At 35.4% G+C, this 16,435-nt stretch overlaps 3 protein-coding genes across 4 annotated transcripts in view; 2 read left to right on the forward strand and 1 right to left on the reverse strand.

Annotated features, from left to right (window-relative positions):
• LOC133534823 (pyrokinin-1 receptor-like) overlaps positions 1 to 16,435 on the forward strand; it is a 91,162-nt gene that overhangs the window by 44,790 nt on the left and 29,937 nt on the right. The window lies entirely within an intron of this gene.
• LOC133534817 (uncharacterized) lies at positions 2,096 to 4,843 on the forward strand. Its single transcript, XM_061874104.1, has 2 exons — positions 2,096 to 2,661; positions 3,735 to 4,843. The coding sequence occupies exons 1-2, from the start codon at positions 2,119 to 2,121 to the stop codon at positions 4,548 to 4,550; spliced, it is 1,359 nt and encodes a 452-aa protein (XP_061730088.1). The 5' UTR covers positions 2,096 to 2,118; the 3' UTR covers positions 4,551 to 4,843.
• LOC133534818 (bromodomain-containing protein 4-like) lies at positions 2,690 to 5,349 on the reverse strand. The gene is made up of 3 exons (XM_061874105.1): positions 4,866 to 5,349; positions 4,559 to 4,711; positions 2,690 to 3,738 (listed from the first exon to the last, which is right to left on the reverse strand). Exons 1-3 carry the CDS (start codon positions 5,106 to 5,108, stop codon positions 2,839 to 2,841), a joined length of 1,296 nt encoding a protein of 431 aa, XP_061730089.1. The 5' UTR covers positions 5,109 to 5,349; the 3' UTR covers positions 2,690 to 2,838.

Consider the following 16,435-nt stretch of genomic DNA (forward strand, 5'->3'; position numbering starts at 1 on the left):
TTTATCGTTTCCCAAAAACTAAGTCTATCTTAAATTAAGAATATGATATTTTATTTGACTTGTAAAAATCTGTATTTTTTTTTACCAATAAAAAATCTGAATCTGAATCTGAATCTTTCATTTCAAAAGTAGGTCACTATAATTCTAAAGTAAGTAAGTATTATAAGCAGGGCCCGTACATGTCATGCCGTTGACGTAAAAATGACGTCACGCTACATAACTCTCCTAACTTGATTCCAATTATTATTTTCGTAATAATTAATCATTCGTCAACTTCTTTAGTTAACTGATATAGATACTTGACAATCAGTACAGAAACGTCTAACCGACTTTCATGTTATTGTCACTCGACTAAATAATAGATTGTTAGTTTATTAAATAATAGATATTTTTGATTTTGAACAGTGTATTTAACGAGACAATTATTTTTTACGCGTCAATAGGTTAGTTACCAAAATTTATAATATAAAAAAAACTACCTGTATGTGAAATTACGTCATTTTTACGTCAACGGTATGAAATGTACGAGCCCTGATTATAAGTTTCAAACCCTTTTGTTGCTCAACAACTTATAGTTTCAAAGAATCAAAGAACGTGTTAAGTTTCTGATAGCATCTAGTTTTCTTCCTTTATAATATAATATTTATTTTCATTCCGTCCTTTTATTAAAGAACCTCGTCTTCGTCCCGTAACCCGGTGATTATATGCTCTTTGGTAACCCGTAACGAATGGAAATTAATATATTCAACACACCAGCTCATAAAGGCTTTAAGGGTAGGATGGAGAATGCTGTCGATTCTGGGTAAATGAGCCCAAGAATGTCCAGATTTTAAAGAATCAGGCTATCAATATTTATTTTAACTACAACTTGAAATAATATGGAAGTTTTACTTGGAAGATTACCCCTTTATAGTGTCAACTCGTTTTCCCAAGTTAAAATTAGTTTTCCATATCGGCTAAGTGAAAATGCGTGTTCACTAGTTAAACCTAGTTTTCCGTAAGGCCCCAGTGAAAACAAGTTTTGACAGGAATAGTTCAGTCAAATAGTTTCGAGAAATTGTTCACTAATTTTGACTAGACGATACACCTACGCTTTAAATAATAAGTTAGTTTATAAGATACATAAAGTCTGTGCTGGCTACTGATGTGGATTGTGCAAATTGTGAATAGTTTCAAAAAAGTTGGATATTAGGTCGGAAATTTACATGAAATTTCAGAACATTTTCACAGGAAATGAAGAAAACTTTCCTTCTGGAAATGGAAAATTGGTATCCCATGCATTTTCTTAAAAGTACTAACTAAGTAGTAACTAAAGAAAATGCGTTTTCACCAAGGGCAATAAAACTAGTTTTACCACCGGCATAAATAGCGTATAACTCTCTGCCATAAGTAGAGTATTTCTTCTCGGCACTCGATATCTTTTTAGAGAATAATAGCTAACGGCTGCCACGCGCCATTCATACGTTGCTGAAGTGCGGCGCCAATATTATCTCAATTATCTCACGCATCTATAATAGTACATTACGATACAAGTGCGAAAAATAGGAAATTCGAAACGAGTGGCGATAAATTAAAACACGACCGAAGGGAGTGTTTTAAATCGACACGAGTTGCGAATTACCTATTCTCACATGTATCGTACAACGTTTTACAGTACATATGGCCCTTTAAATGTTCGACACAGTAACGTAATATGCTACTTCTCGCACTAGTGCTATAAAGTAGCCCCATATGTACTGTAAAACTAGTTTTAACAAGGGAAGACGCGTTTTCAATTAAACTGGTTTTTGCGGTAGCACATATTAAAAGCATTTCGACTGATTTTAATCCTGCATACATTTCTGTCGCTTATTCGATTAGTTTACACCAGCTTTGCCAAATCGACCCGTCATACAAGTCAACAAACAATATCAAAAGATTTCATGTTTTACCTTACGTACCTATTTATTTATATAGGGTAACAGCACCAGTGGCCAGCCAGGGACCAGTAGTCAGCCTTTTAAGTCGTTTATTGGTCATAAATATCTGGTATATTCGATTAAACAAATCGCGAGTAGTCAAATAGGAGCTCTGATTCCTTATTCGTTAATACGTAAAAGTATTAATAGACGTTCGAATATGGTGCGTCGAACCGACGGACCGGTGCGGTGCGCTCTACACGCCACACCACCGCACCCGTACAAACACCGTCCAGTGCTTTTCGTGCTACGGAACGGTGAGGTCGACATGCCTCCGACTTTATCCAAACAAACTAAAATCGCGTTAGTTGTGGCATCCGTCGTAGCTATTACACCTATCAAAAAGCAGAGGAAAAAAAGAAAACAATGGGCAAAATTCTATTTAAAAAACCGAGAGTCATACAGTCATGTGCGACTTGTGAGAGACCTTGATGATGACGATTTTCGTATATATCTCCGAATGAGTTCCGATTCATTTAGTGAATTGCTTGAACTTGTGAAACCATATATAACTAAAACCGATACAGTCATGAGAAAAGCTGTGACAGCTGAAGAGAGATTGCTAGCAACCTTAAAATATCTCGCGTCAGGGAGAGAATTCAGCGAACTCAAATTTGGTACAAGTATATCATCGCAACTGTTGTCTGAGATAATACCAGAGACCTGTCACGCAATATGTAAAGTGCTTAAAAACTATATGAAGGTACGTATTTATAAATAATAAGTCAAAATTCATACTATTTTTTATTTAAAATCAAAATATGTGGCATTATCCACGAGTAGGGACCTTGTTGTCGGTATTGAGTTATTAGTGTATTCATAATCTAGGTCCCTTTTCATAGATAATGCCACATATGTGTGTACACATTTACATAGGTAATTATTTTTTAAAAATCAAGAATTCTTGAAGTTGTTTTCCTGTGCCCCTAAAAACATCCATATTACCACTTCCTCTAGTGTCTGGCTCATTATGTTGTGTTTCCCCACTTGGGGTCAACTCAAGTAGAGTGTCAGCTGGTAATAAAACTTGACTCAAATGTGTGTCTGCTGAATGAAGAGTAATCGAATCTGCCGGTGTTTGTGGTAGAGAGGGTGTCGATTGTTGAGGGGACGGTGCCGGTGATGGTTGTGAATACTGAGGAGACGGGGATGGTTGTTGTATGTATTGAGGGGACGGTGATGGTTGTGAATATTGAGGAGACGGGGATGGTTGTTGTATATATTGAGGAGATGGTGAGGACGGTAATGAATGTTGCTGATATAAATGGTTTCTATATGGGTGAGTGTGGTATGAGGATTGTGTGCCAGTATGTAAGTTTTTATTTAAGTTTATTGAATGTTGAGGAGACTGTGATGGTTGCGATTGTTCAGATGATGTGTGTGAATATTTAGGTGACTGTGATGTTTGTGAATATTGAGGAGACGTTGAGGACGGGAATGCATGATGCGGATAAATATGGCTTCTATAAGGGTGGGTGTAGTAGGAGTATTGTGTGGCAGTATGTATGTTTTTTTTAAAGTTTATGGAAGTATCTAAAGTAAGCTCTCCTAATTTAGCGTAGAACAGTAGTTCTCCAATTATTTTTTCGGCTATGCATCTTTGAACTTTTGGTAATTCTTTCAACTGAAAGCTCACTGAGCGTCCAAAGGCATCGGCTGAGGTGTCCTGCGAGTTGCTGTCTTTGATTAATTCTGCCGCAGACTGAATCAGTTCTTCTTGTTTCTTGTACAGTTCATTTTGCCGCTTGGTTGAACTCTTTACCTTTTTTGTTACAGGTTCCTGAAACAGAAAGTGAATGGCTACAAATAGCAAAAGACTTTGAACAAAAATGGCAGTTCAATCATTGTTTAGGTGCAATGGACGGGAAACATATTCTTATCGAAAAGCCACCAAACTCCGGTTCAACGTATTACAATTACAAGGGAACTTTTAGCATAGTTTTGCTTGGCATTGTTAATGCCAATTACGAATTTATTTACGTAAATGCAGGTACCAATGGAAGTATTTCTGATGGTGGAGTATTTAATCACACATCATTTCATGATAAAATGTTGTCTGATCAACTGAATTTACCACGACCATCTGTGTTGCCGTCATCTGATATAGTTGCTCCATATTGTTTAGTTGCAGACAGTGCATTTGCCATGAATGAAAATCTTCTAAAGCCCTACCCACAGAAAAACTTGACACATGACAAAAGAATATACAACTATAGACTTTCCAGAGCTAGGAGAATTGTAGAAAACACATTCGGTATATTAGCTGAACGCTTTAGGGTATTCAAAAAACCCATCACAATGAATGTTAAAAAAGTACCAATAATAGTAATGGCTTCATGTTTACTACACAACTTTCTAAGAAAAAAGTCTACAAACTACGTCACAGGGAATTGTGTCGATCGGGAAGATACTACAAACAATACTTTCCGTCCAGGAGATTGGCGGAATAATAATATCTCAGTAAATCTCAATAGAACAGATAGACAGCGTACTGCAGAAGGTAATGCGGCGAGACAGATATTCACAGAATATTTTAACAATCAAGGCCGTGTTGATTTTCAAGAAAGAATGATTAATGTGCTAAATATTTAACTACCCACCTCGCTATCTGAATCTGGAGTTCCTTGTATATTATCGATTCCCTGGGATACCGGCATAGTCTTCTCATGAAGAAATGTCAAATATGGATAGTACCACAGGGACGGCGTGTACACGTCTCCCAACCCAGCTCCAGTTGATTTGCTGGATTCCACCTACAAATAGTTATACACTGTACTACCGTTCATAAAAATAAAGGAATTACAAATATGTAAGAAAGTGGATTAGTCCATTAAATTTAGAAAAACAATGTTAATTACAAATAAAATACTGATTTTAAAGAGTGATATTTACTTGTAATTTACCTACCTTCTTTCGTTCACGTCTATACGCAGCTCTAAGGTGTTCCAGTTTTTTTTTAACTTCCTCTGTAGTAGCCTGCGGGTAACCCGTTTTCCATTTATCTAAAATTATTTGTAACGCTTGACTGCGGGCATCTTTGTTGCAGTAAAGTTCGTGACTTGAATCCCACAAACACGGAAAACCTTTGTAAAGTTCTAACACTTCCACTATTAATTGTTTTTCAGCTATATTTACGGATTCAGACGACATTGTGACGTGTGTCTCGCTCGGTTGTAGATCCGCGACTAACGCTCGGAACGGTGCGGTGGCCCGTCTACACGAGCGAATTTGGTGCGGACCGCACCATATCCTTTGGGAGAATCATCGAACCACCGCACCGTCAATAATAATAATATTGTCCGGCGGACCGCTGTACACACCATCGAATATTGTTCCGAGCAGACCAAGTTCGCGGTACGGAGCGCACCATATTCGATCGTCTATTAATACTTTAACGCGGCAGGTGCGGTGAGGTATCGGGAAGAAGAAATATACTCGTTCATAAAGGTGATGTTTGTTGACGAGAGCTAGAATGTCATGTCCGCCATATTTTTTACTGCACGTGGTGTTCTTTTAACGCGTGAGAAAAAATATGTTTTAATATAAAAAGTTACTGTTTTTTGTTAATGATGGGTTTATTGGTTAGTTTATCTATTAAATTGCGTTATATTTAAATAGAAATATCAATATTTAACTTATAAATTGAGGAGGTTGACCACTGGATACCACTTTTTTATAAAAAATCCAGTGCCCAGCCTCCCGCGGCTGACCTTTGGGTTATTAGTTATTTCTTTTATTTTCGATCCAATACGACCGTTAGGACCGTTACATTTACATTTTCAAATTTAGTTAGGCATGTCTCAGTCAATTTAGAGTAAAACCCAGTAGTCAGCCGCATTTGAAATAACGTTTTAATGCGGCTGACCACTGGGTTTCACGGATCCAGTACTCAGCCATTATCTTCCTTGGTACGTCGCTGCCAAATATTATGAACTTTAACTCATTTAAATAAGGTTCAAAAGTGTATACATACTTTTGTTGAGAAATATTCCAATATCTAACGGGCCCCTGCACGGGTTTCACCAGCATTTAAACCGATTTTAAAAATAATGAATTCTATTAAAAATAAACAGATTCATTAATAAAAAATAAGAAGATAAATACAGTGTTTATTCGTTTGCAAGAATAATTTTAAGCACCTATGGCCTACAAATTTCGTGGCATGAGAATTGTACTTATAAGAGTATATGTACCTACCTATACTCTAGCTTCCTACCTAGGAATGATAAATATTATAATATCGTTAACTTTAATACAAATAATAGTGTTTTTTATTTCATTGTTATTAATAGTTTATAAAGGCTGAGTACTGGGTACACAAAGGCTGCTTACTGGATTTTAGAGGCTGACTACTGGAGAAAAGTGCCATTTTTTGTTTAATCTTAATTATAGATATTATAAAGAGGATTGTTATTTTGTGACATACTTTGTTTTAAAACTATAATAAACAATTAATCTAACCATGTTATGCGTTTATTTATCCGACTAATCCTGTAGAAACGTCGAGAGTACAAACTTTAAAAATGCGTTATAAGGCTGACTACTGGTGCCTTTACCCTATACTTACTGTTTACAGACAAACCGTTTACGATTTTAAACATATAGGTAAAACTAGTGTTCTGGATAGGAACAAGGATTTAGATATTTTAGAAAGCAAACCACAAATCAAATATAATAAATACTGTTTAATTACAGTTTTTGAGATAGCTTTGAATAGTGTGGTTTGTGTGGCGATAGGAAAGCAAGTGTTGGGAGCTGAAGGCTCCGGCATATGTGTCGTGAGGATGCGGAGCCGTGATTGGCTAATTATACATATCACGCGATATTCAGGTGTTATGATTGGGTGAAATATGTGCTCTGTGTAGTGGAAACAAGGTTGAAATTAGAATAAACGAATAATTAATGCTAAACGTAGGGAAGCGGCGCGAACAACTAGCTTTTTGCTTTAAATGATTTTTTTTCTATCTCAGGAACTTACCAGATAAATTCTATATTTCTACAAGGGTAACACTAAAAGATTTAGATTTATTAAAAAAAAAAAACACAAATACTCAGGCTTTTTTTATTGGTTTTTTATACTCTTTCTGACAATGAGTAAAAATAGTAGTTTATGTGACTGCTACATAATGAAAGACATTAGAATACGAGTGTGGGTTTAAGAAACGAAAGAAATGAGTTTCATAAAAGGACAACCCGAGCATGTTAATGCATAATTATGTACAGTTACGTACACTACTTTATCTACACACATATTATTAAACTCTCTATGATATATTTACTAACCGCATAATACAGCCGGCATTGGGGCATCGTTGCTCTTTGGCGGAACTCACGGATATGGGTTGGCAGCTCCGAAATATCTTTATCACTTATTTTACACGAAAGTTTTGCTATAGTTAATTTAAAAACAACTATACAAATTAATGTAATACTCACAGACTACTTAATTAAACATATAAACTGTACGTTAAATGGCTTTCATTTATGTCACACATCCGTATGTTTCTTTTAATTCAGATACAAACTAGAGTCAGGGGCTGATTGTCATGTCATTTGATACCAACAAGCATGCGAGACTTCTTTTTCTTTTAGAATGGCCTCCATCAAATCTATGATTATTTTGCCAATGTGTGCTCGTACAGCATGACGTTGTTCGGTAGTTACTTTTAGTAAAGAGATAGCTGGAAAGCCACAATGGCCTGCCGGGTGTTGATTAAAACATGGTTAAACGAGTTCAAAGATTAGTTTTTCATTAGCTTAGTACAAATAAACTTCAAACTTCAACTTCAAAAATCGTTTATTCAAGTAGGCTTAAAAATAAGCACTTTTGACAAGTCACTATACAAAAAATAAAATATATCTATATATAACAAACATTCATTGGAATTTAAATAAGAAATAAATAATAACAATTGGTAACAATTAATCAATGTCAAAAATTACATATAAACAAGGGAATAAAAGTCAACCCGAAGAATAAAATATATATATATATATATATATATATATATATATTTACCGAGTTTTATTTGAATAAAACGTCAGTAGTACAACTTTTTAACTTCTGAGCCATATTTCTATGAGATGGCTTCATTTTAGGGACATAGTGTTGTAAACATTTATTGTGTGAAGTTGATTAAGCTTTCACTTCGCCTTACACAATATTCATATTAAATCCATAGCTACAAAGAAAAAAACCAAAAACAATTAAGTCGCATACTTTATCCTATGCCGTCTGATCCCCGTGGTCCCCGAAGCTCAAATTTTAAGACACGTAAACAGGAATCCCAAAAATTATAGGTGTCAAATTTGATTACTGACACTATTTTTTTAACCCCATTTAAGAACTAAAATCTGTTTTTGCAATCACATTATTTAGCCGTAAACTATTTTCTTCCGTTAATTTTAGTACTTAATTTTGTACTGCATAGTACTCGTGTACTAATTGTGGATTTACTGATATCTATTTTATTGTAATTCGCTCAATAGTTTAGGCGCCAGAAGAAAAATATGATTTAATATTCGGAGTCCTCTCATGGCGGCTGTATTTTTCTTGACTAGAACAAGTGGAAATAGGTTTTGAAAGCCAAGAGGCATCTCCCGATACGTCATTTAAAAAATCGATCTAATATCCTAAGCTACAGGGTGTACTGAATCATCAGTACTTAAACCCATAACCCTACTTTCTGGTTAAGTCGCAGACTCGCAGTCAAGTAAAATATTGATATTGGAGTAGATCTTGTACAAATGTATAGTTAAAAGTGGAATTCATATTCTTCCAAGTTTCATGGGCATGAAAAAGGGGCCTTCAATTTATATACATACTAAATTTTATGACTGTTCCAGAGATTTCGAGGTTGATCTTAATCCGATTGTGCTATGATATAAGAATAGATTTTTGAATGATTCACGGTTTCTTTTCACTAGACTTAAGTCGACCGGGATATAGACCGTGATTATCTTTTGTATTATTTTAGAACTCCCGACATGTCCACGCAGTTACATGCATCTTGTTCACGGGTACTCAAGGGGGTGGGTGTCAAAGTTGTGTAGACCGCGCTCGGTCTATCCTCATTCGTACGCGTCAGCTGCGTTCGCTTTCAACGTTACCTTATCACTGGTCGCGTTCACAATAATTATTGGTCTATCCAAGCACACTTCACTCACAATGTCAGTGTGTTTGATTCGGATACCACTGTTTTTTTTTTACGCAAACAAATCACAGGATTTCACACATTTGACACTTTAAACCCATCTTCACGATTGAAATTTTTGTATTTGTGAATTTCAACGGCTTCCCTTACCAATCTTGTGCTACCCGTGAAAAAGATGCATGATGTAATTGCGTCGAAATATCGGGAACTCGAAAACAATAGGTACAAAAGGTAACCACGGTCCATATCCTGGTCAAATTAGGTATATTATATATAATAGAGGTCAAATCCAATTGCTTTTTTCCCAGAGATGTTATACACATTTTCATTTTCACAGAGAAATTTGTTGTAACACAACAATTTATCTTGATGCTGGGTGTTATTTGTGTATTTTAAAAGCATCATAGAAGGTTTATGATATGTCTGTAGATAAATTTTCTTTACGATGGAACCAGCCTGATCAGCACACGGCCCGTTTTTCTTGGAGACTATTTTCTATAGAGATTTTGGGTCCTTCCCGGTTTTTATAGGGGTTGAGTGTCCCTTGAGATTTTGAATTTAAAGTTTTCTTACGACATATAATAATATTATGTTCATGTAGGTTTTTTTATTATGTCACACTAATCTCTGCCCACGCCTTGGCCACGTAGAATTCTTTAAACTGTACCCGGCGATAAATATTGCACACACGCATTTTTTGTAATTTATATTGACTTACGAATACGTACGTACTTACGTACGTAAAATAAATCATTTTTGGGGGATATTATATAAGTGGCCTCGACGTTACGAACGTCGTAGGTGTCAATTAAGAAAAAATAAACAATGAAAGGTGAAAACAACAGGTTAAAGAGATACCAAGTTATTCTCGGAGCGGGTAGGGAGCGCGTAATAAACCTTACTCGAAAGTGTGAAGGTTACTTTGACAGCGTCCGCCATAACACCTATAGTGGCATGACTAGTAACCACGACTTTAGGTGTTCTTGGCGTTCAAAAGGTTAATTTCTACGTCTTGATTAAGGGCTATTTTATTTAAAATTGTAAACTATTAGGTACATTTCTATTTGGAATTTTTTGTTTCCATAAAAAATACGTTTTGTTTCCATAAGTCTTAATATGTGACGTCCTACGGGTAAAGGTACCTTATGGCGGTCGGCGTTTACGCTGTTATTTTCAAAACGAAAGCGTTTATGTGTTCAAAACGAAAGAGTTTTAAATATTATAATTTTTATGTTTTTTTTACTCAGAATCATGAGTTCTGTCCGTGATTTATTTTTCCATTCCGTTAAGTACCATTTTTATAGACCTACCTAGTATAGCCATTTTATCTGTTATAGATCGTGTCATTCACGAAGACGCGTGCCTTGACTCGTAATGTCATGTTATTAAATGTTAGATTTGACAAATCTGTTCGTCATCGTAGATGACTGGAGCTGTAGACAGTTAATTGTATATAACAATTATAAATTAAGATATATTGAATCCAATTTTATATGTCAAATAGACATACTAATTACAAATTTATAATGCGTAACGATTATTCGATTATGTCATTTATTGCTTTAATATGTAGGTATCTGCTTTGAAATGAAGCAGCGACTTGCATCAAAAATACGCAAGAACTTTTTCACTACCTCCGCCTGGAATTTCCACCCCACAGTTATTTGTAATAAACTATTTTTTGTGTCGTGTAGAGCAGACCTTGTTCTCTAAGCGCCACTTGCACCATCCCACTAACCCGGGGTTAACCAGTTAAACCTGGGGTTACCAGTACAATTTGACACTGGGTTAACGGTTTAACCGGTTAACCTCGGGTTAGTTGGATGGTGCAAGTGGCGCTTATACGCTGTTTCGTTACGCTCGGGCATGTGTATTCACTGAAATGGGTCACTTTTTCTCAAAATTGGCCTCAGGGACCCTTTTATCTGGTGGGTCTGCTCACAAAACCATAAGATGCGGGATGATATTCTCGCAGCACTTTGTTAAATACATCTGCTGCTTCCTTAGATCTGCATTGAGATAAGGAATGCATTGAAAATCGTAAAAACTTTGGTCACCTGAATAAATTAATCAGAACGTCTTGTTCTGTGTCATGTTTCCACAAAATATGGCACGTGAATTAAGGCCTATTTTCTTATACCTTAGACGGCATGTATTAAGGTGAGGTGCTGACATTGTGGAATTATTATTAGACATTTATTATTTGTTATTAGTCCCTTTATTAGGTATATGTAACTTTTTTTTTATTAACTTAAAATTTATAGACTAGAGACAATTAACTTTGTGATAGAATATATGGCTAGACTAGGTATAAGCAGTATGACGGTAATATAATTGAAGAAATCTAAAAATATATGGAAACTCAGACTCACGAGCTGGAAATGCCCTGTTCATTCAAAATAAATAAATATATAAAATAATAATTGTTCAATACCTATAAGCTATTAGTGTCAATGATATTATATAACTATAGATAGGGTATATGTATATACATCCTAATAGGCAGCACAAAAAATTCTTCCATATTTATTTTGAATGAATCTCAATACAAGGTTAGCGCTTCAATTTTGGAAAGCCTACAACTTATCTGGAGTATTATATCATTAATTAGTGGACGCTGTTTTACACCCTTGAGATCCTTAACAAATATATAAGTTGTATCGTTTTTATTTTAGTAAGCAGTATTCGCAGGATCATACACAACGATCATATTCGTATTCAAGAATTATCATTGATCTCCGTGTCTCATTCTATCCTATATCTTGATATGATAAAGCCGGGTCGTGTAGACGCGACTTTAATAATTACGACATGTTTTAAAAAGGTAAAAAACAATACATTATTGGATTTTCTCACGATTTCCGTCCGCTAATTAATAATAATTAATAATTTTTTTTTTCATTTGAATATGCCCAGAATAAAAAAAATTCCGTACTAGGTATTTTTGCTAAGGTGAACATTTTCAAGCATATTGGTGAAAATCATAATTTAAAATTGAGATTGTAGCTACTAACACCACTGCTTACTTGCTTAGCTCTACGAGCTAAGAGCTAGAGGATACCAAAATCAATTCTCGCAGATAGCTTATAAAGAAAATTTCGTATAATCCAATATTCAAACTTTATTTTACAAAAATGTTCCTTTTTCTTTATACAATATTAAGCCCTGAATCGGGTAAATTTCCTGAAATTGACTGGCACGTTAACTACAATTCGAAACGCCATTAAGTTTTAGTGCCCATAAAGTGAATGTTGCTGATAGACAAAGTTCCCTCCGAACATGACGCAACGTCACGTATATCGTGGACAATAAAGAAGACCATCTCTTAATAGCTGGAGAGCCGACGATGCTAAATGTGTAGCTACTCGATCATCGTAGAGACCTATTGGATTCAGAAGATTAGATGATAGTAAGATTCTTTTCTTTTTTACCGAGCAGGAAAGCGACTTCAGATTTTTTTATTTACTCCAGAGCGTCAGATATTAGTAGTGTCAGTCGTGCAACATGTCTCTGATAATAAGGGTACGTTAATCTGCCGGTTTACATTGTCAGAGTGGTTGTAAGGAAGGGTAAAAACTTAGGAAAAAAAAATACTCGAGCGCATTTACATTTGCGTGCGAGTGGCGAGGCGACCCGCGAGCCGAGTAACGAGACGCTTATGTAAACGGTGGGCTCATGGCTCGTCTCGTGGCTTGGCTCGGAGCGATTTTTTGGGCACGAGTCAAAGGGGATCGCAGGGGACGCGCGCTTGCTGTTTACATTCGCGTTCGGCTTTTCATTTGGTTACAAATCTTATAACGTGCCGCTTGAGTTCAACATTGATTAGCTCGCCGAGCTTAGAGGCTATGACTGATACACGAGACGAGTCACGAGCCGAACCACGAGGCGAGAGTGTGTTAGCTCGTGGAGCTCACGAGCTATGGCCGAGACAGGAGATCAGCCGTGAGCCGAGCCACGAGCCGCGACTGTAAATGCGCGGTCAGATATTCAAAGGGGATGGACGCCACAAAAGTGTATATTTAAATAATCTAACGATGTCCGCGATCCGTATGCAAATGGCAGGGTCACAAAAAACCGCCATCTTGACATATTCGAGCGGTACAGAAAGGTTCAGACTGATGTCCCAGTTGTGTAAAACCTTATCTGCTGATAACGTGGAACAGATATCCTTATTGTGATGATAAAAAAAAGATTTTGATCTTTTAAAATTCTCGACGTATACATTTTTTGTAAACTTTGTGTGCCTAGTAAACTGCATCAAATGTTGTCAAGTAAACCAAAATCGACCAATGGATTTACGAGATGTCACAGGTTGAAGATTTCTGAATAAATGTTATTTTTAATCTTACTTAAGTTAAGTACGTTAAATTTAGCATCTTGCGCTCCCCTACTATTAACAATATTTCAATTATTTCGTGAAAAGTGTATTATTAAAATAATGGCAACGGAGGGCTATATAGGGACGGTGTGAGAGAGAAAGAAAGAAAAAAAACTCCAACAACTAAAAATATAAATTACAATTAAATTTTATACGCATAAGCTATACTTAACCTAGACAATATCTATGAGTATGTTTAATTTACAAATAGGAGCCAGAGATAGCGAAAAGGACTCATACTTGACAGGATGCAAGGTGTCCCCCTATCATAATCTGACGCGCTCGAGTGACTTCAAAAATCCCCTCTTGGGCTCCCCAACCTTAACATTTTTACAGTTACTCCCATCAAAGGACGGAAAGTATAAGAATTTATTGCAGGAAAAGTAGAACTGGTACAGTTTTGCAAGAAAAATTTGTACCTATAAATTTATTGATGATGATGATACCACTGCGCTTCAATGTCATGATACAAACATGATTTTAGGGTACATTGTGCAACGAGGGGGTAATTGGGGAGATATATTCACGACAGCCGAAGGCTGGAGTGAATTAAAGACTCGAGTAACAATATTCTTACCCCTGGAGTTACACACAATCTTTTTCATCACACTTAGTTTACGAAGAAAAAAATAAATTTTAAGCGATATTCGGTGACATTTCAAACATTCGTCCGCCATATTGCCATGTTGTGACAGTTTAGGAATCAAAGGCACAAACCTATCCGACGTTCAGCCACAATTGAAAATTAAATATTTTTAAACATGAACTAAAATACTAAATTATAAACGTTCATATTTTAAACGTAAAACTCATTTATACCTAGTTAATTCGTATGCATTAGTAGCAAAATTTAAAAAAAAAGGTATAACTCCCTAGGCTATAGTTATACTTTTTTTCAAACTCCCCCGGGAACAATATAGGCCTTTGTCCTTCAGTATACCTGCATGAAATATGATCTTTTTTGAGCAAGTGTGATGAAAAGTTTATTAAATACTTGTCAACGTGTGAATATACAATTTTTTCAAGCTAAGTTAGATAGTCCATACGAATTAATGATAAATCATTGATTGATAATGTGTGTTGTTACTGTTGTTTAATCACCAGCCCCGGCTGTTGATTAAACAACAATTACACGGCTCGCACTAATGTCGGACGATGGAGCGAGAAAATTCTGCAGTTAAGTATTTATTTTTCCCTGGTAATTTGATTTTCTTTATTTATTTTAATGTTATTTTTTTAAGAAGCATTGTGGCATATATTTATTTACAATAACAATACACATAATGGATATATACAGAGGATTGCTATTACTTGCTTAAATCTAAAACAGGCCCTTGAGGCATTGTACCAAGGATGCTGGCGGCATTTCCTCGTTGTATCGCAATAGACGTTGTGCGAGGAAGCCACAAGATTTTCGGTCACCGGTTACGTCAACCAGACGTTTCGCGATTTCTGCAAAAAACTTGTGCGCGCTGGGACACCATGGTTCTAGGCTTTCAGAAGTTTCCATGTTAAATTACATGTCAATAGTACATTACGTCTACAGTATGTAATGTATCTGATAGTGAAGCAAGACTTTAAGCTGACTAACGTCGAAATGGAACTTAACTATTTTTGATTATACAGTGAGACGCCTCATTTTGTTCTCGTTTGTTTGTTTGATGTTTGTTTATTTTCTTTTAATGAATAAATATTTTAACTATAGGTACATATTTTGACTCTTGTAGACCCCTGACTCTTGTGATCTCTAAGGAAATTTTGATACAGTATATTTTCTTTTAGTTCTTACACTTTGAGAATTTCATTTGATTTAGGGGAAATGCAAGATCGAAATAATACAATATTAATATTTTTTTTAGTCTTCAAACTTTTCGAAACTTAAAAATAAACAGTAGGTAATTTATGCGGGTTTTTGTAAACGTTCATCAGGAAAACGACCTTATTAATGTACAGTTTTTTTTTTTCAAAAATGTTGTCTATTCGAATTTAAACTGTCGTGAGACATACTAACATTAAAAAAAAAGCTTTAGCTCTCCGAAACAATTGTCGTGCGAGTGACTAAAAATACGTGTAATTCGTAGAATTATTTTAATGTTATCTATTAATATGAACGATAAGAACACGCACTAATAATTGGAATAAGAACTTTTTATTTATGTACACGAAAAGTATAAAATGTCAACGGTGAAAACTATATTCTTTTTTTTTGTCTTTTTTCGTACACAAACAGTTACGTATAAAGAACATTTTTTTTTTATATTCTATTTATTATAAATATATCCGATTGCTCTAATTATAAAATGGAAGTGCCTCTTTAACTTTGCTCAACCCGTTACCATCAATATGTCGTCTCTTTGACTTCCCCAATCCAAGTGAACGAGTCTGTACAACACTCTCCCTAGCTTCCGCTTACCCCTACCACTTCCTAACTAACGTGTTGCCAGGTCAGTCATGAAACATTACCCATCACTCTCACATTAATTTAGGTATTTTCGGAATGTTGCCAAACGTAAAATTCATATTTGCTTACACTATTTAGTATCATTATTAAGAAATCATGACATATTAATTATGTAAAAAGTGAAGCATGTTTATTGGACGTAGAAACGTACAATGATAAAGACATCACAGAGTCAGACTCATCGAATCGAGGCCCTTTTAATTAATCACAAACACCGGAAACTCGATAATGGGGAAATTTGTAGAAGGCCAGGCAGGATATTTTCATTTCTCATGATTGTACTATCAACTCTCAGCTAGTAGACCGAAATCTGTTGTGAATCAGTTTTATTTTTGTAAAACTTGTGGAAAATAGTGGTTGATTTGAAGATAAATAAATTGTTTGAAAAGCCCGAGAAGATTACTCTGTTCCAGCGTGCTTTTGTATTTAAATTATGGCGTGGTTTATTACCACATTTTAAAACCCATATCTATATCTCTTAAGC

This window comes from Cydia pomonella, chromosome 2 (assembly GCF_033807575.1).
Source record: "Cydia pomonella isolate Wapato2018A chromosome 2, ilCydPomo1, whole genome shotgun sequence".
Taxonomy (NCBI): Eukaryota; Metazoa; Arthropoda; class Insecta; order Lepidoptera; family Tortricidae; genus Cydia; species Cydia pomonella.

Coding starts and splice junctions, on each gene's coding strand:
- LOC133534817 (XM_061874104.1), top strand. CDS start 2,119: ATGGTGCGTCGAACCGACGGACCGGTGCGGTGCGCTCTACACGCCACA. Junction 2,662..3,734: donor TGCTTAAAAACTATATGAAG/GTACGTATTTAT, acceptor TTTTTGTTACAG/GTTCCTGAAACAGAAAGTGA.
- LOC133534818 (XM_061874105.1), bottom strand. CDS start 5,108: ATGTCGTCTGAATCCGTAAATATAGCTGAAAAACAATTAATAGTGGAA. Junction 4,712..4,865: donor ATAGACGTGAACGAAAGAAG/GTAGGTAAATTA, acceptor AACTATTTGTAG/GTGGAATCCAGCAAATCAAC. Junction 3,739..4,558: donor CTCCAGATTCAGATAGCGAG/GTGGGTAGTTAA, acceptor TTTCTGTTTCAG/GAACCTGTAACAAAAAAGGT.